This window comes from Diabrotica virgifera, chromosome 3, assembly GCF_917563875.1.
Source record: "Diabrotica virgifera virgifera chromosome 3, PGI_DIABVI_V3a".
NCBI lineage: Eukaryota > Metazoa > Arthropoda > Insecta > Coleoptera > Chrysomelidae > Diabrotica > Diabrotica virgifera.
The window spans coordinates 253,472,639-253,497,334 of NC_065445.1; the positions used below are offsets into that span (position 1 = coordinate 253,472,639).

Below are 24,696 nucleotides of genomic sequence, written 5' to 3' on the forward strand. Positions count from 1 at the left end.
AATATAATACAATATATAGGTATAACATACAATCAAAACCTACAATCCCATCCAATCAATTATACCTCGATGCATTTTTATCAAATTTTTATTTTTATAAAAAATAATTACATAGAAAAAAATAATGACAAAATAAATAACAAAGTTTGGTTCATCAGATATGACTAAAATCGCTGAGATACTTTTTAACATCAAATCCAACTGATCTACAAACGGTTTTAATAAATTCAAAACTAACGTTGCACTTATACTTCTGCCCGTCCAACACACAGCTGTCGGATACCGAAGACAATAACCTTAATTCCATCAAGCTGGAAATCTGCACCAACAGGTTGTTATTAAATCCCATTTTATTATCTTTCTCGTCCAGGATGGAATAGAAAATGGCCAACAATCTGTCGAAAACAAACGGCTTAGGACCCAGTTGAGTGTTTAATTGTTCGCTAACTTTGTTTTTCAATCTAATATCTTTCAACTTCTTTCTCTGTTTACCATGATATTTCATGAAAAGTCTCTTATCGTCTTTGGGAGGATTGTAGCTAGCCAGATAGGCTGCTATAAGCAGGTATTTAGCATAAAACGGCAATTCCAATGTTGGCATTGATTTTTCTTTGGCAGAAGTAGCTGGTTTAGTTGTATCGATTCTTAAGTAGAGCATTTCTAGCGACTGTTTCAACACAGGTGCTATATTTCTCCATAAGCCCATAGAATCTTCTAAGGCAAGTTCCTTTTTGAAAACAGGTTCACAGTACTTCACAAAATTGATTCGAGACATGTACCGAAGCTCAGACAAGTCTTTACATGCTCTATAAAAAGTCGACAAGAAGAGGTTAAGATAGTTTTTATAAAAGTTTACATCAAAGTCCAAAATCTGGTCAAAGTGTTGGCTAATAAACGTTTTAGAATCCTCAAAATCTAAAGAAATGATTTCTAACAGATCTTTTTTGTTATACTGAGGGAAATGTATCTTTAAAGGTTCGATTCCTCCTGATTTCGTATAATATTTTTCAAACAGGATCTCAGATATCATCACAACTACTAAAGAAATTCCAGTGAGTTGTTTAAGTCTCAAAAAACAAGGCAATAGATTGTGTTCCATATTTCTGAGCTCATCGGCATTGTCCAAAACCAAAACAAACCCGTTAAGATTCTTTTCCTCGTTACATTTCTCCACGTTATATAAAAAGTCCATCATGTTGTCGCATCTCGCGTAGGGCACAGGATTCTTTGGATCGAGCTGATGACCGGATATTTTATTTAAAATTGTCTCGAACAGAATTTTTGATGAGTAACATTCGATAATATTCACTATGGCGTGATTGATACCCAAGTGCTCGAGTGTCGAGGTGACCACAATTGATTTTCCACTGCTTGGCCCTCCATAAACGTAGACGCTTTCAATTTGAGGTTCATCTTTATATGCAAACAGATTATAGAGCAGTTCGATTTGGATATCTCTACATGGCAGGAACTGCCTCAAATTGGATAAATTGTGAGCCATTGTGCGGGGAATACGACAGCTGAAACAAAGGATTCGGTTAATACACAATCAGGTCTCGTAGAAAATTGAATGCAAATTTTATCGTAGATAAAGTTATACATATTCTAGAACGTAAGTTTAATTTGGAAGTTAAATCAACCGCATGCAATATCACAGTAGAGTTACTAGAAAAAGTGGATGTATAAATTTATGTATAAAATAAATTAAATGAGTTCTGCTGTATTACACTGCTCAAAAAATTGGGACACTATTTCTTTATACAAAATAGTCAGATACAGCACATAATCTTGTTATGTTCTCCTAGTAAATTAATGTATGTAACAAGAAAAACTGGTATAATATACAGTATGATGCAAATATATAGAATAAATTCATTATCACGTAGCGCTACAACCCTGGGTGGGTCCTGGCTGACTGTACAACTTTTTTTAAATTGGTTCGGTCTTTCATCAAGCTAGGGTCAAATGGAATGTTCACTTTCCGGAGACCTGCTTAGATGTTATCTCTCCATCGCATTCTGGGACGTCCGAGTGGTCTTCTGCCTGTGGGAATCTCCTCCCATACCAGTCTTACAAGTCTCTCGTTATGAAGTCTGTGCACGTGGCCTGCCCATCTAGTCATAGTGATTTAATTTCTTGAATAATATCGGTGTCATTGTAGAGGGCTTTTAATTCGATATTGGTTCTGATCCTATACTGGTTTGTAAGGTCGTGGTGAGGTCGGACAAGTTCTCCTAAGTATTTTCCGTTCAAAACGTCTGAGCTTTTCTTCGTTTTGAAGACGAAGAAGCGTTTTTGAACGCTTTGGTCATGGTCCGCGTTTCGCATCCATATGTTAGTACAGGTCTGACGATGGATTTATAGATTTTGATCTTGGAACTTCTTGTAAGATTTTTTGGTTTTATAAGCTTATCCAGTGCGAATAGACAGCGATTTGCCGATTGGATTCTGTTTTTTATTTCTTCAGTAACATCGTTGTCAGCTGTGATTATGGCCCCCAGATACTTAAAACGTACTCTTTCGAAATTGAAGGTGTTGACTGTCACATTTTGTCCTATCCTGTCTCTTCGTGCCGTTCTATTTATACACATATATTTCGTCTTCTCTTCATTAATCTTCAGACCTACTTCACTTGGTGCTCCTTCCACCTTGTTGAAAATGTATTTTATAGATAGGACGGAGTCTCCAACGAGATCAACGTCATCTGCGTATGCTCGTAATAGCTTGGGACCTTGAACTGAAAACAGTTCTGTTTTTATTTCGGCCGACCTTATGGTTTTCTCCAATAAAACGTTAAAAAGTAGTGGAGATGACGCATCACCCTGTTAGAGTCCACTTTTGATTTCAAAGCTGCCAGACAGTTTATTATTTACACGAACTTTAGATATTCCACCGGAGGCTGGGCTGAGCGGAGGTTAACTACCCACCCTCGGAAAAAGAAGCTAGTTATGAAAACTGGAATAAATTCGTTATTTTAGAAACATACGACGTATAAAAAATTCTGAAAACACTTCAATCTTAATTTGTGAATTGATATTAATTGCTATATATGCGTTGGACATTACGTCATCAGTATTAGCGTAATGGCGGATACAAAGAAATCGATCATGATAAATACTAATCGAGGTCACGGGACACCCCATTTGAAATATAAGTACATAATTTATGGTTTTCTTACAATTTCATCATATTAGGTCTTAAGTATAGTGAGACTAACAAACGTCAATTACATAACATCTCACCCCTAGTAGCCTATGGATGTTAAATCCAGGTACTGACAAAAAAAAGATGAAGCCCAACAAGTAAATGTTTTGAAAATGATAAAAAGGGATGGACTAACCTTGTTTTTATTGAGTTTCAGTATACGTAACCAGTTTTTATGTAAAATGCAGCCTCGTGGTATTGTTAGCGCAGATAATGGAGTCGTCTTTTTGAAGAATCTAAAGATGTTAGTTTCTTGTATCTTTGCTTATTTGTATCTGTATATATCGAAGGACCAACGATCCATAGCTTCATTGGCGATTTTTTCAGCAAATTTTAGAGACGAATAGTTGTCTGTAGATGATAATTTCCTTTCTAAATCTTTGAACTTTGTTGAATTTCAGCAATCTTTCTGTCTAAAAGTTTGTTATTCGATCACAATATTATGTTTCGCTGTACTTGCATCTCATTCTATAGTGGTAGGTTTAGAAAAAACTGCAAAAATAGGTCACCTGTTTATCTTTACTGCTGTATAGTGTTTGACAATGTCTGACATGTTTTAACTTGGTTTAATTCCAAACATTACTCCATAAGGTCCTCGAGTTCGTCCTAGGATCCATCGACTTTATTCTAAATGTCATCATCACCATCATTCAACCCGGACCTATCCACTGCTGGATATAGGTCTCTCTCAGTATTTTCCATGTATTTCTGTTTTGTACTGTTTGCATACAATTTTTGTGGATCCCTTTTTTGTCATCAGACCATCTTATTGGCGGACCACCTCTACTCCGATATGTTTCTTGTCTTGGTCTCCAGTGTATTATTGGCTGTGTCCACCTGTTATCCGACATTTTAGCTATGTGGCCCGCCCAGTTCCACTTAAGGGTCATAATTCTTTCATTTCCAAATGTACCTATGAGAATTGTGTGTGTTTTGTGTTTTATTCGCACTGGTTTTCACAACCAACTGGCCAGTCAATTTCATAATGATTTTTTAGACTATAACTTATCACTAACTCAGGGGAGTAATGTGTAGTGTGTGTGTTGAGTAAGTGTCTTGTTACTTTGCAAAGTCGACGTCATTTCATTGTCTTTGCAAAGAGACGCCAATTGTATCCGAACATCTGCGGTCCCTATGGTGAGTACCGATCCCACAAGGACGGAAACTATTTTCATTTATTAATTTATAATAAACGAAAAATCTCTGACCCTGGTGAGATTCGAACTCACGATCTCGAACTCGTAGGCGCTCTTACCACTGAGCCACAGAGGGGGTTACCTATGAGAATATAAGCAAATATTCGATATTTCACAGACATACATTTAATATGTTTATATTCATCAAATATCAACATTCTACAATCTCAGAATTCTATTGTAACGTATACATTAAACATCTTTCTCGGAATTACAGAGTAGTACAAGGTAGCTTAACCCTCGAAACCGTGCTCAAGCACCAGATATAAATTAAGAAATACAGCTATCGATCACACGAACACAATACGTCCTTTTTACCCTGATTTCATTTTTTATATACATCTTTTCAATCCATTAATTTAGAGAATAGATTCGATCGGGGTTATGTAATTGATTAATGGGAGTTTTACTCAAAAAGTACGAGAGATATAATGGAAAATATTGCTTAATATTTCTCTCTTAAAGGAAAATGAAATCTCGCGGCTTTTACGCCGGGAATATTTGAAACAAAGGAAACGAGAATAATAGAAAAGTCGTCGTATTTTTAATATACAGAGGCATATTTCTTGGGGTTCCCCAGTAACCCAGATATTCAGGATAAAGTTACAAATATTAATTATTACTTGTATAAGCCACTTTTATTTCGTTCGTTGCCAAAAAATAGAAAATAAATTATGATTTTCACAAGCAGAGGTCAGTAAATTGTGTTTTTGGCTAAGACTTTTAAAAGTAAAATCTGGTCCTGAGAGCTTTTTTATTATTTACTAGCTGACCCGGCAGACTTCGTACTGCCTCAATAGATAAGAACAAACTTTTGTAAACAATAAACTTAAAATAAACAAAAGGAATTCGTAATTAATAAACAAAAAATGCTCGACGTGAATGAGTTTTTATTATTATTTTTAATGAATTACACATAATGTTTGAAGTAATAAAGTTTAGTTAGAAAAAGTTTTAGTCCTGTCGCCAGGGGGGGTACAACGGCCTCGTTAATTCAGATGGACTTACCCAAGTTTTTTTTATGTATTTTGACCCGTAGAACACGAATTTTTTGGGTAACAGTTGATCCGGATGTCGATAAGATTGTTATAGACCAAGAACTTGAGGAATCAAATAACAGCGATTTTTGGCAAAACAAAACAATATTTTGTATTTTTTGGGTCATTTTAAGCAAAAAATATTTCTACAAGTTTTTTAGTAGGATGCACAGTTTTCGAGATAAACGCGGTTGAACTTTCAAAAAATCGAAAAACTGCAATTTTTAAACCCGAATAACTTTTGATTAAAAAATAAAATAGCAATTCTGCTTAGCGCCTTTGAAAGTTCAAGTCAAATTATGTCGGTTTTGATTATTTGCATTGCTAAAAATTTATTGTGTTATTGTTAAACAAAGCTACAAACAACTAGTGCGTGAGTGATGTTTCTATGATTTCTCATTTAAAATCGAACGAGTAGGTAGAATAGGTACTAGTGCAATCAAGACTATTTCTATGTTACATGCGTTAAAACGCATGTAAAAGCACGGGAAACCCTACGTGTTTATAGCTTTGTTAAACAATAAAAAAATAAATTTTTACCAATGCAAATAATCAAAACCGATATAATTTGACTTAAACTTTCAAATGCGGTAAGCAGACTTGCTATTTTATTTTTTAATCAAAAGTTATTCGGGTTCAAAAATTGCAATTTTTCGATTTTTTTAAAGTTCAACCGCGTTTATCTCGAAAACTGTGCATCCTACGAAAAAACTTGTAGAAATATTTTTTACTTAAAATGGCCCAAAAAATACAAAATATTGTTTTGTTTTGCCAAAAATCGCTGTTATTTGATTCCTCAAGTTCTTGGTCTATAACAATCTTATCGACATCCGGATCAACTGTTACCCAAAAAATTCGTGTTCTTCGGGTCAAAATACATAAAAAAAACTTGAGTAAGTCCATCTGAATTAACGAGGCCGTTGTACCCCCCTGGCGACAGGACTATTTGCAGTGCAACAGTTGCAATCTTAAATTTGTTTTTCTTATAATGAATATAACAGCTTTATTTTATTTACATTCAAAACAACCCTGTATTTATAATTGGGTTCGGGGTTGTCCAACTATATAGGTGTTGAAAAATAAAATAAAATTAAAATTAAATATCATTAAATAAAATGAAACAAAATTTCATAAAATTGAATAAAAGTTAATAAAAATAAATAAAACTGAATAAACTTAAATAAAAATAATAAATAAATTTAAAAAAATAATAAAATTAAAAAAAATTAATAGAATCTAATAAAAATAATTAAAATTTAATAAAATGAAACAAAATTAATTAAAATTAAATAAAATTTTATAATTTGCTGCTTGTTCTTTTCGTGTGCTCAGAACTTTTCTTCTGCTTGCCGTTCGTCAGGAAAGTTCGGTAGAGATATTTTTTGAAAGTTTCGAAAAATTAAGAAATTCATATTTTGCCCAAATTAAGTCCAAAAGTTAAACAGTTGCACTTTTCTTCGATGAAATTTGTTGCTCGTTCTTCTTCTGTCCTCAGAATATTTCTAAGGCTTAAGATATTGTATTTTGGACACCGATTGAGCTAGATAAAAATTTAGTAAGGTTCTGTTCGGAATTCAGCAAGGAGTACACCGAATTAATTTCGTATTTTTCACGTCATTATTGTGAGAGTTATGACGTCACACGCAACCCCCTTATGACGTAGAGGTATGAAATATAGACATTAACCTACTCCCAGTCCGGTCGAACATAGCTGCCAAATTTCATAAAAATCGGTCAAGTCGTTTCGGAGGAGTATGGCAACAAACACTGTAAAAAGAGCATTTTATACATATAGCTGTAAAAATTTTGGTGGCTACTAAAATGACAATATAAAACCGTATAAACCTTCCCTGAACTTCCACAAATAATTCAACATCAAAATTAGCCAAATCGGTCCACACATTCTCGAGTTTTAGCGAGACTAACGCACAGCAATAGATTTTTATACATAAGATGCAAAACTTTAGATGGCTATTAAAAAATAACGGTCGAAGATAGAAAAGTGAAAATTTAGGGTTGTATTTACCTTTGCCTTCCACATCACATAAAATTAAGAAAAAACAGTTTGATCAAAAAAATAAAAAAATATTTTAGGGGGCAGCCCCCGTTACGACGTACGGATATGAAAAATACATAACAACCTATTCTCGGTCCGGTCAAATACACGTGGAAAATTTCATAAAAATCTATTCAGTCGTTCTCGAGTTATGTGTTGGTAACTGTCACGACTTTCTTTTGTTTATATAGATGTAAAATATTTAAATGGCCATTAAAAAATAACGGTTAGTGATAGAAAAGTGAAAATTTAGGGTTGTATGTATCTTTACGTTCCACATCATATGCAATTAAAAAAAAAGAGTTTGTCTGAAAAAATAGAAATAAATATAAGGGTGGCAAGCCCCCTTAAGACGCACGGGTATGAAATATAGATAACGACCTACTCCCGGTCCGGTCGAGTACACTTGCAAACTTTCATAAAAATCGGTCAAGTCGTTTCGGAGGAGTATGGCAACAAACACTGTAAAAAGAGCATTTTATACATATAGCTGTAAAAATTTTGGTGGCTACTAAAATGACAATATAAAACCGTATAAACCTTCCCTGAACTTCCACAAATAATTCAACATCAAAATTAGCCAAATCGGTCCACACATTCTCGAGTTTTAGCGAGACTAACGCACAGCAATAGATTTTTATATATAAGATAATCATCACAGTTTTTTATAAACAACCTTTATGAACAAGATCTATATGCTCTTTATTGATTTTAACGTGTAGCCCCATTTTTTTGCTTCTGATTCCTTAGAAGAGGAAAGAAGGAAAAACTTCCTTCTATATCACTTTTTTGACTGTATTAGTTAGTGTCATTTTAACTAATAGTATCCGTTTCTCTGCTATTTCTAGTGATCTCATTGCTTTGTATAGTCCGTTTCGTGAGATGGACTCGTAGGCCTCTTTAATGCTAATAAAACTAAGTATATGCAGTTGTCAAACAATAATCAAGTAGCAAAAACCGAAGATCTAACGGTTGGAACATATACTTTCGAAGGAGTAAGAGACTTCATATATCTAGGCTCACAAATTAACCAAACTATATACATATTCGGTTTCATAACGTCTTACGACGTTGTCCGACTCCCAAACGCCACTGTATTCTGTCCTGAGTTATGTAGGTCTTCATTTAGTTTTCGAGAGCTAATCGCTCTCCTAACTCCCAGATTCCAGCTCTGTGGTGGTAGTCCTCGTTTTTTCATCTCTGGGGATTGCCATATCATAGTTTTTTTTAGGCAATCTTTCGTCCCCCATTCGGCTTACATGCCTATACCATATGAGCTGTTTTCTCTCAATATCCTCAACTATAGTGCCCTCTATACCCATTTGTTGTTTTATTACTTCATTTCCTATTCTTTCGGCTCTTGATATTCTCACCGATCTTCTGATGGCATCCATTTCCGTGGCTTCGACCTTTTTCTTATATTTCTCGGTTATTCTCCATGTCTCGGCTCCATAAGTAGGCTAGTTTTAACCATTGTCTCATATATGTTCCATTTTCTTTTCTTTGATATTTCTTTACTCCATAGAACTCCGTTTAGACATGCTATAGCTCTTCGTGCTTGTATGACTCGATTAACCAAAGTAACTGCAGAAATTAACAGACGTACAGTTGAAAGATTCTAAAAGTGCCGGTGGGAGATGGCGTCTATGCGAAGTATTATAGTCGGTGTATGAGAGTACTTTTTCTCTCATACACAGACGATAATACTACGCATAGACGTCATCCGTCATCCCCCACCGGCACCTTTAGAATCTTTCAACTGTATATATCTAGCAAGTATAGCGGACTATGGATTAAACAAACTTTTAACATCATAGTAACAAAAGCCTAATCTAGCCCGTAGTCGCTTACGCGTCAGAAATGTGGACGATGACAAGATGTGATGAAGAACTTTTAGGCTGTTTTGAACGAAAAATCCTCGGACATATTTATAAAGGCGTACAGGAAAACGAATTATGGCGCAAATGCTATAATTTTGGGTTTTACCGCCTTTATACTGAGCCTAATGTTGGTAGGTCTATCAAACTAAACAGGTTGCGGTGGCTAGGCCACTTAGAGATAATGAACGGGATGGAGCCGTCGAAATACATTTATAGCCAAAGACCGGTTGGAGTGAGAAGAAGAGGCAGACCCAGAGCACGATTAAGGACGGAATGGGACGTTTCATCGCTGCCTTTTTGATGCCGCCGATTCATCGTCAGTCCATTTCATCGCCGTCCGTTTCATCGCGTCCGTTTAATCGCCAGTTAGTCAGTTGATTTTGTATTACAGGAGATGACACGACGTTAAATTCAGTTCAAAACTTATGACAATTAAAAAGATAAAGAATATTATTATATTTACAGTTCTATTTCTACTTCCCTTAAATTTTATACTAAATAGTACTAAATTTGTAGTGTTAAATGGCCTTTGTAGAAATATATATGTATATTCAAATTTATGTAGTGTTAGGTTAGGTCATTTCCTAGAATTCCTAATTAATATTAAAAATAAATAATAAATGTAAATGTCGAAAATTGGTCGGAAATTCGGAAATAAATCATTTAGCGATTAACTGACTGGCGATGAATCGGCCGGCGATAAATTGGCCGGCGATGAATCGGCCGGCGATGAATCGGCCGGCGATGAATTGACGGCATCGAAATGGCGGCGATGAAGCGACCTAGGCCCGATTAAGAACCAGGTGCAAGACGACTTACAAGTACATAGTGTTAAGAGTACGAAATTGGAAAACGAAGGCGAAGGATAGGAAGGAATGGAAGTTACTTCTACAATAAGCCAAAACCCACTGTGGGTTGTAGACAGTGGCGGCTCGTGGTGATTTAAAAAGGATGTTCAATTAAGGAATGTAATTATAGAAACTACATGGAGGAATCAGAGACTACATTTCATTCTGCAGATGTGGAAATACCACCACCAACACTCCAAGAAGTAAAGAATGCAATAGCATCTCTTAAAGATCACAAAGCACCAGGAAATGATGGTATAAATAGAGAATTGATAAAAAAAGGAGGAAACGTTTTACATCAAAATTGTATGACATTATTCTCAGAGTATGGCAACAGCAGAAAATGCCTAGAGAATGGAATGGAAGCGTTATAATACCCATACATAAGAAGGGAAATAAAGAGCAATTCCGAAACTACAGAGGCATATCGCTTATTAGTACAGCGTATAAGATTCTATCAATTATCTTACTAAAGAGACTCACTCCGTATTCGGAAGATATTCTAGGCGACTACCAATGCGGCTTTCGAAGTGGAAGGTCAACAATAGATCAAATATTTACCATCTGACAAATATTAGAAAAAAACTGGGAATTCAACCGAGATGTACACCAAATCTTCGTAGATTTCCAGCAAGCATATGACTCGATAAAAAGAAGCAGACTATGGCTAGCAATGCTAGAAATGGGAATACAAAGAAAATTAGTGCAGCTCACTCAAATGTGCGTGGCAGACTCATATGCACAGGTAAAGATAGGAAACAGAACATCGATGCCATTTAGTATAACATCAGGGCTTAGACAAGGAGACCCTTCATCACCATTGCTATTCAATTTGGCTTTATAATACGCAATAAGTAAAATATCGCCTGAACTAACAGGGGGATTCGCAAATCGAGGATCAAAACTATTGTTGGCCTTTGCCGATGATCTAGATGCAGTCGCTCATTCTACAAGAGACGTAAGAGAGGTGTTTTCACAGCTCGAGGAGGAAACAGGTAACCTGGGCCTTCGAATAAATGAAGAGAAGACGAAATATATGCTGGTGACCAAAAATCCAAGACCAAGAGTTAGGCAGAACGTAACTATTAATGACCACAACTTTGAAGTAGTAAAAGAGTTTAAATATCTGGGAGCAGTAATCACAGATGACAATCACATAGAAAAAGAGGTCTCAGCAAGAATAGCTGCGGGAAATAGAGCATTATACTCCCTATCATCATTATTAAGATCTAAGCTGCTGAAAAGACAATCTAAATTAAGACTGTACATGTCAATTATTCGCCCAGTTGTTACATATGGGAGTGAAACATGGACTCTACATCAGCGAGAAATAAATAAATTGCTGATATTTGAAAGGAAAGTCCTCAGAATGATATTTGGTCCTCAAAGAGATGAATTGACAGGAGAGTGGAGAAGGCGCCGCAATGCTGAATTGGTGACTCTATATGGTACTGAAAACATCGTCAGACATATAAAAGCTAATCGGATAAGATGGGCAGGTCATGTAGTAAGATCAGAGGAAGACAGAGTGCTAAAGACAGTGTTCTTCGAGAGACCAGACGGTAGAAGATCAGTGGGCCGTCCCAGAAAAAGATGGAAGGATGATGTTGAAACCGATCGATCTAGGATTGGGGTACAACAATGGCAAATCGAAGCGCAAGATCGCAGACGATGGAGGGCCATAGTGGATGCGGCGAAGACTCACCCCGAGTTGTAAAGCCAGTCAAGAAGAAGAAGAAGAAGAATTATAGAAACGGTGAATAAAAGCCGCGGGCAATTGCGGCACAGGTGAAAAAATTTTTGGGGAAAAAACCCAGTGGGACTTAGCGGATTAGTGAAATTATTATACTTTCCTGCTTCTCACCAAATTATATATTTACTTATTGCATAGGCGTTCGTTAAAAAATTAACAATAGTAAGTGCTTCGTCTGTTTAAATGTTGTGGAATATTAATCATTTTTTATTATTTTTTTTACGCGCAAGGCGCGTTTTTTTCCTATACCCAGAATCTAGTAATTGGCGAACATCAATATTGCCAATATCTGAGAGTTGCAATTTTTTTTTAATGAATTTGGGAAAAATCCGTGTTTTTTAATTTTTGTTGATAAATGACATAAATCCCGAACGGCCGTTTTTGTCCACTCTGAAGAAATAGTTTCATTCTTTGAAAATACTAAACGTGGAATACAAAACAAATAATGTAGTTTATCACACCCGCACAACTACGAAGTTTTTTATATTGTTCAACTTTAAAGCAACGTTGAAATTTTTTGTTTTTTATAGCACATTATTGTATCTCTGGCCGAGGTGGACCATTATTTTTTATAAGAAGTCGATTTTCAAAAGTATTTGCATTTTATTTTATAAATTCCACTGAATAGAATCCATCATAAAACTATTAATATTGTATTTAAGATTTAACCGTATTTAACTAAATCCCACAACATAAAATTCCAAACTGTGAACCGAAACGGTCCTCCACTGGTCTCTGTGTGCACTGCACAAATCCTCACTGTTTAAATAGGCAAAATGCTTTTTCACGGATTTTAAGATTTCTCTTTCTAACTACAGGCTTAGGTTAGTACTGGCTGGTTCAATTTGAATTCTGTACCAGAGCATAGTATCTGTACTTGCCACGTACATCCAGCGGCGTAGAGCAAGTAACTATGATTAATAAATAAAGTTTTTAATGATTCTATGTCATTCTATGAGATTAAAAAAATATTTTAATAATATTATAATATGTATGAGATTTAAAAAAAAAAACTGTATTTTAATGAACTTTTATTGGGTGTTCACTGCACAAGTGAACCAATGGAGAAACCGCCCCTGGTTGTAGACCCAATGATGATGATGATGGTGATTGTATTTATATTATTATACCGCATGGTATGACGTGCTACGTCATACCAAGCGATAAGAAGTATTAATTTCAAATAAAAATTGATTATAAAATGTAAACTGTTTGATTCCGGAACAAATGCCTAATCTCTGGAATAAGGATTTTTTTATACGAAAATAATATCTAACTATTTGCAAATATGTATGTATTTGTATGATAAAAATTTATTTATTAAGATTTATGGAAAAATCGCATCGCATATTTGCTTGAAAATATGTACATTTTTACATTTTTCTGATATTATGTCAAGTAATATAAAATCGTCTGCTGCAGCTATATACCTATATACAAGAGGATAGTTTCACGGCATAGCATAAAATTTCTACAAGCATAAAATCCTTGTTTATTGCGAATGTCGAGAAAAACAGATGTCCCATTTGCTAGTTCTAGCACGTGTATTATGAGACGGACGTGTCACGTGCACCAAAATAAAACATAAAACTCAAGAAATGTCAGGGCGCTTGATCTCTTGTTGGAGGTGTCATATGACCTGTTTTCTTTTATTGTAGTCGAGTGGTAATTGAAAAGATAATTTAATGTAGCTATTTGGGAAGGCGCTATAAATAACATTTTGGCTTACATGTATTTACAGTTTGTTAATATACAGGGTGAGTTTTTAGTGAGAAATTGGTCGAAAATTTCATTATGGTACAGAATACAGAATAACTAAAAAACTATTTAGCAAAAATGTGAGTAATGATATACTTCAGGCTTGGATAATACGCCTAATTTTTCAGAGAGGTTAACAACCACGTGGCAAAGCAGACAGACATTTTTTTAAATAGGACACCCTGTATATATTCTCTCATAGATATTTAGATTCCTCTCATAATCCACTGTCTTACTATACGGGTGAACAATTGAGGCATGTACATATGCGAAATTATTAATATAATTTCAGACTTGTGTGGACTGTATGTTGAGGTTGCTGGTTCAAGTGGAATTAAGAGAGGGTTATGATAAACAGATAATATCTAAAATTAGAAAAAAATCTTGTGTAAAAGGTATAAATTTTTTTTATTAAAAATCCCTTTAAGGGCTACATCACAGAACATTTTCGATTTTATGACAAAAATCATCATCAGTGTTAAAACAGATTGGATGCCAGCTGAGCCACCAAAGAAATATTAGGGTAAAAACCCTTTAAACATTATACAGTGCTAGTCAAAAGTCCGTACCCCCCCCCCCTTGTATCTTTTGAACGGTTATACCTATAATAGTGAAATTTGGAGAGACAGAGAGCAAAGAAAACAAGAGATTTTAATCAGATTAGATGTATACGAGATGAAAATAATAAAATACTAATTCACGAAAGGATGTCAAAAAGAGATGGAGAAAATATTTTGACAGTTTATTAAATGAAGAATTTGACAGACAGCCTGTGGAGTTAACGGAGACAGTAACAGCAATGGTTACCAGAATAACAAACGCGGAAGTGGCTCAAGCGCTTCAAAAAATAAAGAAAGGAAAAGCAGTCGGACCAGATGATATTCCTGGGAAAGTATGGAGAGCATTGAGAGAGACAGGAATAAGTTGGCTAGTAGGTCTATTTAATAGAATTATGGAAGTTAGACAAATGCCAGACGAATGGAGAAGCAGTATATTAGTACCTGTCTACAAAAACAAGGGAGACATACAACAATGCTCAAACTACAGGGCTATAAAACTACTTAGCCACACCATGAAAATATGGGAGAGAATAATTGATAGACGGATACGTGAAGAAACCGAAATATCCGATAATCAATTTGGCATTATGCATGGCAGATCAACAACAGATGCAATTTTCATTGTAAGGCAACTGATGGAAAAATACAGGAATAAAGAGACCAACGCTCATATGGTATTCATTGATCTTGAGAAAGCATATGATAGAGTTCCTCGAGAGATTCTGTCGTGGGCACTCAATAAGAAAGGAGTCCCTGGCGAATATGTAAAGATTGTGAGAGATATGTATGAGGGAGTAACGACTAGTGTTAGAACAGATGTGGGAGAGACTGATAAATTTCAGGTGAAAGTAGGATTGCACCAAGGCTCGGTGCTTAGTCCTTATTTATTCTCATTAGTTTTGGACCACATAACAGCGAAACTACAGGGTAGTATTCCATGGTGCCTAATGTATGCTGATGATGTAGTGTTAATAGGAAATAGTGAAAGAGACTTAGAACAAAAACTGGAACAGTGGAGACAAGCTCTGGAGGAAAAAGGTTTAAAACTTAGTAGAACAAAAACAGAGTATTTGGAATGTTCATTTAAAGATGGAGTTACTACAAATAAAATGGTATCTTTGGATGGTGAAATGATTGTGAAAAGCAATAGTTTTAAGTACCTAGGATCAGTATTACAGAGTAATGGAGAAATAGATGGAGATGCATGCAGTAGAATTAGGGCTGGATGGATGAAGTGGAAAGAAGCGAGTGGTGTGTTGTGTGACAGAAAAATTCCAATGAAGCTGAAGGGAAAATTCTATGAAATAGCCATAAGACCGGATATGATGCACGGAACTGAATGTTGGGCAGTGAAAAAGAAAGAGGAACAACGAATGCATGTGGCGGAAATGAGAATGCTTAGATGGATGAGTGGAGTGACAAAGAAGGATAAAACTAGAAATGAGTATATTAGGGGAAGTCTAGGTGTGGCACCAATTGATGCCAAAATGAGAGAGCATAGGTTAAGATGGTTTGGCCATGTTCAACATCGAGACGTTAATCACCCAATACGAAGAATAGCTGAAGTGCAGATTCCTGGAAGGAGTAGAAGAGGAAGACCAAAGAAGACCTGGGAGGAGACGATAAGGCAGGACATGTTGGTAAAGGGGATTAACATTGATATGACCCAAGATAGAATTGTGTGGAGAAATGCAATTAGGGAAACCAACCCCGCATAGGGATAAGGCACAGAGAATGATGAGTAAAATTTGGAGAGAGGAAATAAACGGACGTAAGCTTCTTAACTAGTCATGACAGGTGACGTAATAGTGACAAATGACTTTACAGAGCCACTGTGACAGATAATTTTAAATGGGACATTATGGCAAGTGATACCTCGTTTCAAAGGTATTGAAAATACCTATTCAGTCATAATAATTTTGTTTATGTTTAAGCTAATTTTGATGAATAAATAAAATAAATATAAAATTGTAGTTTCGCATTTAATTAATAAAAATTCAAAATTCCGCCTATGATTACTTGTCAAAAAGTTTGACGTTGACGTAAAACTACTAGAGAATTGAAAAATGTCAACTTTTTGACAAAAAAACCATAGGTGGACATCTGAATTTTTATTAATTAAATGCGAAACTACAATATTATATTTATTTGATTTATTCACCAAAATCAAAGTCAACTTAAACCCAAAAAAATTAGTATGGCTGAATAGGTATTTTGAATACCTTTCAAACGAGGTATCACTTCCCATAAGGTCCAATTTAAAATTATCGGTCACAGTGGCTCTGTAACGTCATCTGTCACTATTACGTCACCTGTCATGACTAATTAAGAAGCTTACGTCCGTCTATTTCCTCCCTCCAAAGGACATCGCACACATCTTATGGAAAATATAATGTCACTCAAATTCAATAAAAATACCAATAGATTCGTTTTAAATTAACTATCAAATCTTATCATTGCGCCAACTCTCTATTTTCAAAAATAAGAGCAGAAATTGATATAAATAAATCTGAAATCAAATGGGTAGGTACATAAGTTAGAGAGAGAAAAAATATTTTAAAATACCCAGATTTTCGGTACTCCATAAATCAGCGAATTAGTTTCACTAATCCGCTTAGGCCCAGCGGGATTTAAGCTGTTATGAATAGCACTCAGAGCAATACTGATTGTAAACTAACATTTTATGGACTCCAAAAATGTGATTTCGATAAACTTTAATTGCAATTTGCGCCGTAATTAATCATAATTAAGAGTTGGCGCAATGATAAGAATTGATCGTTATATTAAAACGAATCTAATCGTATAAATTTTATTGAATTTGAGTGACATTATATTTTCCATAAGATGTGTGCGATGTCCTTTCACTATTATACAGGGTGATTGATTAGTGGGGTAAAGCTCAATAGATCCGCTATACTGTCGTGCTAAGCCCAAAGGCGGTAACGGATTTTTTATCGAAAATGAGATTGTTGTATTTCTACTTAGATTATAGATACTTAGAATATTTTTACCAAGTCCTTACAGTTGTATAACTATTATAATCGGTATCTAGAAAATATTTACAAAGTCTTTGGAGTTGTAGAAGCATTATAATATAATGAAACCTACCTAGAAATACAAAAATGTCATTTTCGATAAAAAATCAGTTACCGCCTTTGGGCTTAGCACGGCAGTATAGTAGTAGTAGATATCAATAAAAGTTATCTAATAACAAATATTGTAGCCAACTTTGAGCTTCACATTTTAAAATTAATTACAATGTTACAGGGTGTTCGATAACATCGTGGCAGACCAAACTTATGTTTTTTTTTAATGGAACACCCTATATTTTATTTTATATTCCAAATCCTCTTAACTTCCCCATCACAGAAATATAAAAGTCTGTTACGATATACAGGGTATTTACAAAGTTATAACCAATTTTCTATGAAAATCGTAACAAGTTCAGCTCACTGTATAAATAAAAATAAGCAAAACAGCAATGGTTTATTGGTGCCATATTTTTTTGTTGATTGTGAAAATTTTTAAGAATGGTTCATATTGCTTATTTTCTTTATATCGAATACAGGGTGTGTCAAAACGCAAGTACATTATTTTCTCAGTAATTTTAAATGGAACACCCTGTATTTTATGTCACTATCAAAAAGTACCGTTACCGTACTTTCATTTTTGTATAATATTCCCTATGTCTAAATTTATTAGTTTTTGAGACATTTTCATTTTTTAAAGCAAATTATTAATTAGGGGTCTAAATCCTTGCAAATTTTAAGTAAGGCATGACTGAATTTTTTAAAACTGATAATTTAAGATTGCTGATTATCAATCTGCTAATCAATGTATCAATGTAGCAAATAAAGAAAGAAAAATAATTTATTAGTTATAAATTTTACAAAAAAAAAACAAACACGAAATACAACACTTTGTGATCACAATTAAAAACTACTTTTGTATGTAAATGTAACAAGGTAACAAATAAAGAACGAAAAATAATTTATCAGTACAAAATTTTACAAAAAAAAACATGAACACAAAATACAACATTTTTGAAAAAATTAAAAGCTACTTTTAGTAAAATATTTTATATACATATTTAATTTCAGAAGGTATTCAAAATGAGTTGAGTGAATGAGTTACTTACATTACGAGGCATTTTATTAACACTTCGAAATACACTTTGTATTCAATTTTCATTTCATACCTTGTTGTTGGAGGCATTTTATAACCTTCATTCTTAGTGCAGGGGAAAAACAAAAGAGGAAGACCAAGAGTTATGTGGGTAGATGAAATCAGAAAAGAAGTCGAGAAGAAGGGATTGACATTGGAAAGTGCAAGAAACCTAACGCCAGATCGGAAAGCACGGAGAAAGCAACTCCACCAGCCTTACACCTAAAGGTAGAAAGGCTTAGGACTAAGTAAGTAAGCAATGTCAATCATTTTTAAAAATTTTAACATTAAGTAAGAAAATATGGCATGAATAAGCCATTGACTGTTTGCTTATTTTTATTTATACAGGGAGCTGAACTTGTACCGGTTTTCATAGAAAATTGGCAATAACCTTGTAAATACCCTGCATAACATAACAAACTTTTATATTTTTGTAATGGAGAAGTAAGGAAGATTTCGAATATAAAATAAAATATAGGGTGTTCCATTTAAAAAAAACATAAGTTTGGTCTACCATTGTGTTATCGAACACCCTATAACATTCTAACTAATTTTGTAATGTGAAGCTCAAAGTTGGCTACAATTTTTGTTATTACCTTTTATTGCTATCTATTACTATAGCAGATCTATTGAGCTTTACCCCACTAATCAATCACCCTGTAGGTATAACCGTTCAAAAGATACGAGGGGGGTACGGAATTTTGACTAGCACTGTTATAGTTGCATACTTAAATAAAACTCCTTAGGATGGATATATATTAAATAGAATAAGATACACCTAAGATTGAAATGTAAACAACTCAATTTACATCTCACGTGTTGGAAAGGTCCATACCTTACCTAAGGGCATTATTCTATTTAATATGTATCCATCCTAAGGAGTTTTATTTAAGTATGTAGGAGTTCTATTTTAGTATCCTAAGGAGTTATTTAAGAATGTACTTATGTGATAAAATATTATTTTCAGTAGTTTAACTAATTTTTGGCCAACTAGTCTTACCAGAGCAACATTTAAACAAGGCTCTGAAACCATAGTGGATTGTCAGGAAATATTAGCATTAAATGTAACTTCTTGACCAGATCAACATTCTTAATCATATATCAATGTTTTTAATCAAATATATTTTACTTACTCTATATCAGTCTCTATACCTACAGCCGGTTCCTAAAAAAACTGATACGACTCTTAGTAAGATTTGATCATGTTGAGCAGTGTATTTGATTGATCTGACATTATATTGATTATGACAGACAAATAATAAAATAAACAAACAACAAACAACTGATTCATGAAAAAACTAATAAGTATTTTAGAAAAATTTAAACGCAGGATGAAAGATTACATTATTACCGAGGGCGGAAAGCTCCTTAGAATAAACAAGCAGTTTCTATTGAATGAAATATTTGAAATTAAATATCACACTTTTTTTATTTTCAGCCCTGTAACTTATTAAAATAAATATTATAGAAGTTTTCAGGGACTTTCAGCCCTCGGTAATAATGTAGTCTTTCATTCTGAGTTTAAATTTTTCAAAAATATTTATTAGTTTTCTCAGGATTCGAAAAAAAAATGAATACAATTAAAATACATTGAGAATTTTGACATGCGTCACAATTTTGCATTAATTCAATGTAAAATTTTAAACTGTTGAATTCCAGCTTTCCTAATTATTTGACATCAAAAGACATTAGAAACTATTTGTAGATGATTGAAATCTGTATTGAAAACAACTGTTAAAATTGTTCTACGTAATTAAACATATTCCAAAATTTTGTAAAAATGTAAGACATTTCAGTTTTCAGCCCAAACTTAGGCCACACACAATGCGATAATGTTCACATTTTTGAACTGTCAATATTTTTATTTTATCATCTATTGTTTAAAAACAATACAGTTGATAAGATACCCTCAGTTGCGGAGAAAGTATTAATAATAAAGATTAATAATAAAGTCTAATAACCGTGGAACAGAATAAGCTATCTGACAAATTTTAAGATTTGGCAGTGACATTGACAGTATGTAAATATTAAGTATTTATCCTTCAAAATACACTGCTCAATTTTCTACAACATACGTGTCAAGAGTCCTATCAGTTTTTTTTGGAACCAGGTGTACATACATTATGCTTTAAATTTTGTTTAAAATGAATATTTAGTAATTAAACAAAAAAGATTCCATTGTTCTAGTTTGCGAATACAGTAAAACCCAGCAAATCCGAACCCTGCTAATCCGAACTTTCAGCTAATCCGAACTAACAGAAAGTGAAAAAAATTTAAAAATTCAAAAACTTAAAAACATGTTTATTATACAGAGTAAAACCAGACAATTGAACAATGTAGGATTAATAGGACTTTGACATTTAAAATTTCTTTAAAATGAATATGTACTTTATACATACTGCTTATTTAAATTAAATATAAACTTACGTCAGTCCTCTTGCAGTCAACTTAAATCCAAAAATATTGTCCACACTCTTGCGAGAACATTTTGAGACTCAAAATCAACGACAACGAAAGCTTTGAATTATTAGTTAGGCTAACTTTCGCATAACTCGAACTTTTCGGAATCCGAACAGGCTCTCCCCCCATTTAGTTCAGATTTGCGGGGTTCTACTGTATGTCATTATTCTCCAATTTGGTCTTTGATTTTGTTAAAGTTTTATTTATTTTCTTGTAAAAAACACATTCACATAAAAAAGTATCAAAATATTATTAGTATTAACACATTGGCGGACACATCTTCATAATCACACAGCGATGTCCCTTTGTAAGAGTCAACATAATAATATGTAGTGGTGTCTGTAAATGTGTTAGGGATAGGTTTTACAAAAAATGTGGATTGTCTATTCATTGGTTCAATCACTATTTAGATACAAAAAGTAACTTATTTCTACTAGATATTTGAGACATTTATAAAAACCAGAATGAATCTAAAAATCAACATTCAGATTTCTTCTATTTAGCTTAAATGCCTCGACAACGAATGGCCATTGGCTGGTACATTTTATTTCACAATCAAAGAGTGCAATGTGTAATGTGTGTTGAGTAAATGTGTTGTTACTTAGTAAAGTTGACTTCGTTGTCTTTACTGAGAGACACTAATTATTTACTAAGAGATATCACGAGAAAATATAATATAGAACCATCATATTATGATCAACAGCAACATAAGGAGTAGAAACATGAATCATGACAGAAAAGACAATAAACCTTACATAATGATAACAGAACACTGAGTAGAACGTTTAGTGGAACTATGGTGGGATTGCGTCCAGTAGGAAGACTAACGAAGAGATGGATACGCGAATTAAGAACCAATGCTAAGGATCAGGGAAAGGGGTGCTTAAAGGTGGATGCTGGGGGAGGCCAGGGCCTGACTTGGGCTGTACCTCCACCCATATAGCACACAACGTCTGATGTACGTCCATATAACGTACATTTAAAGTCCAAACGTCCATGGACCAAAACTGGACGTACTATGTACGTACATTACGGGACGTCCATTGGACGTTTGATTTCAACGTACATTGGACATCCATTTGTGGTCCATGGATATTTTACACAAAACGCGACTATTATATTAAGTCCCAATACAAACTAAATGAGAATCTTCTTGACAACTTTGTCGCTCTTCGCGCTATCAGTCGTGAAAGGTGTAGTATTAGGGGATTATCGCTGTTAATTGTTGTGGAATACTGAAGGATGGTTTATTTATGATAATTCACAGAATCGCAAACGTGCTTGTAATATACAACAACGGTACTGACTCTAAAAATAGTTTGGAACAGAAACAGAACAGAGATTAAACCTCTTTTAAGGTGCATGCTTCCTAGGGCGTCATTATCTGAATCTTGTCTTTATGAAAATACATCCTGTGATATATTTGTGTTTTCTGTTTATCGTGCAAGTGCAGTCGTGCATTAATGAAGTTCCTAGTTCCTATAATAAAGTATATATTATAATGAAGTTATAGTAAAGAGAAATAAAAAAGGTCTTTTGTGTAATATTTTTAAGTATCTGTAAGTTTAGTATTATAAGGAACTATTTCCTATAAAAGCTTTTTGCTATGTATTCACAAAAATATGGATATTGGATTGCTTTCAGAAAAGTGCCCTATAAATGTCCATAAGACGTACATTGAATGTACATAAGGTGTACACTGAAAGCTCTAATACAACGTACAATGTACGTTTGTAGCGGACGTTCTATGGACGTCCAATTTTGTGAACTCTGGACATTCGTTGGACGTCCATCGGATGTCCATTGTACCTTAGCGGGACATCCATTGGACGTTCCAATGTACACAGATGTACGTCCATTGGATGTCCATAAAACGTACTTGTGCTATCTGGGCATAGGAGGGAGAAAAGTGTTGTCAATGATATTGAATCGACAATCAATAGAAATAGAAACTGTTAAAAACATTTTTTTATCCAATCATTTTGATTATAATAACTACGGTTTGAATTCGTTAACTCTTGAGTTCATATAGAATATCTTGGCATCTCATAGGATAAGATGAGGTACAGAAGCTGATTTTTAATCAAATTATACAAGAGACAAGCTATCAACTCAATAGGATATAGGGTAAACAAATGATTGCCTCAATACTTAAGATCAAGATGAATAAATTTACTATACAAATAGAAATCTAAGATAAATACATAAATATCATGAAAAAGTTTCTTAGTAACAACAGAATTAGAAAATAGTTAAAAGATATTTTTTATTCTTTTAATGAATGATATATATGGTTATAAATATATAACAGTTTAAACGGTTATAGATGTGTAAATCGCACTTTTTCTACATTTTTAACATTAATATTTTGTTTTTATAAACAAAATACTAAATTGGCGGGAAAGGCACATTTGATAATATAACCTATAAGACTTACCTTTGAATGAATAAATCTCAATATTACTCCAAATCATACGACAGCTTTATATTTAATTCGACAACTAATTAATAATATCACTATATTAACCATTCCTTCAAAACTTTGAGGTATTGTGTTAAAAAAAATTAAAATAAATACTTTATTTTGAAATTCCAGTTGAACAAATTCTGACTACATTTACAATGTTGCCGTTGTGGACACAAAAAAAAACAAACTAATTTGCATAATTGAAATATACAAAATTTCATTATTTATTATTTTATAGTAAAACCTTTGGTAAAAGTCCCACGAATGCTCAGCTCTTATATTTATTTGCTTCAGCAAAGAAATAGATTATATTATAAAAAATATTAAAATTGTTAATAAAATATTACTTTCAAAATAAACTTGGCAATGATGCGTCTAACGTCAAACTAAATACTAGTCATGCGAAGTACCGGTAGATGGAGGAACACAAACAAACAGGGCCCGGATTACGTACACTCGATACGCATCGTATCCGCCATATTTTACTGTAGCGCCTTATGGGAAAATATGGCGGATACGATGCGTATCGAGTGTACGTAATCCGGGCCCAGATTTCTATATCGTTACGGAAATATATGCAACAGGTGACAGCACAAGTAGTACCGTGAGCCAGAAAACAGTGCGCAGGACCGTCTTAAGAAACATAATTTATAATAATAAAAAATATCAACAAAATACAAACAATACTAATACTAATACCTATGATAGGTTGCTGTTTTTTAAACAGTGGCGGCTCGTCAGAAGATGCAAGGGAGGCTTAGCCTCTCCATAAATTTTTTACACACGCTACACTGTTTTGGTTATTTTGAATCGCGAAAAACAAGCACTCTTAGTATTATACAAAATGTAAATTCCACATGATCATTATATTTATATTCATACACACGGAGCATTAACATTAGAACGCATGAGTGCGGTCTCAGTTTTTTCATTATTACTGTAGTCAGGACTGGGTTATCCCGAGATCCATGAACGGAGTCTCAGAGTCTAATGCTCCGCGCAGCGCAACAGCGTTTAACCCGGCATTGGTCGCTAGGTAGGTTGTTACGCGAGTGGTCGCGCGTGAGAATTTCTCTCACATATCCAACTTTTGCCTTTCTTTACAAAATTTTACAAAAAAGATGAGGTTTCATCAACGATAAAGCCATTTGCTCTAAAAAGACACGACGTTTTTCTGTTTTATTATTATTATATTTATATAAAATGTGACTATTGATGCCGCCAATATGTAACATTGAAAAATATATGTGGTAAGTGACCATTTACAACTAACCCGTTAAACAGAATATAGGATTTTCATATCATCGACCACA

At 34.0% G+C, this 24,696-nt stretch overlaps 1 protein-coding gene across 1 annotated transcript; it reads right to left on the reverse strand.

Moving 5' to 3' along the window:
• Positions 1-72: 72 nt before the first annotated feature.
• LOC126881711 (origin recognition complex subunit 5-like) lies at positions 73-23,562 on the reverse strand. The gene is made up of 2 exons (XM_050646131.1): positions 23,354-23,562; positions 73-1,520 (listed from the first exon to the last, which is right to left on the reverse strand). Exon 2 carries the CDS (start codon positions 1,499-1,501, stop codon positions 155-157), a length of 1,347 nt encoding a protein of 448 aa, XP_050502088.1. The 5' UTR covers positions 1,502-1,520; positions 23,354-23,562; the 3' UTR covers positions 73-154.
• Between the last annotated feature and the right edge of the window lie 1,134 nt (positions 23,563-24,696).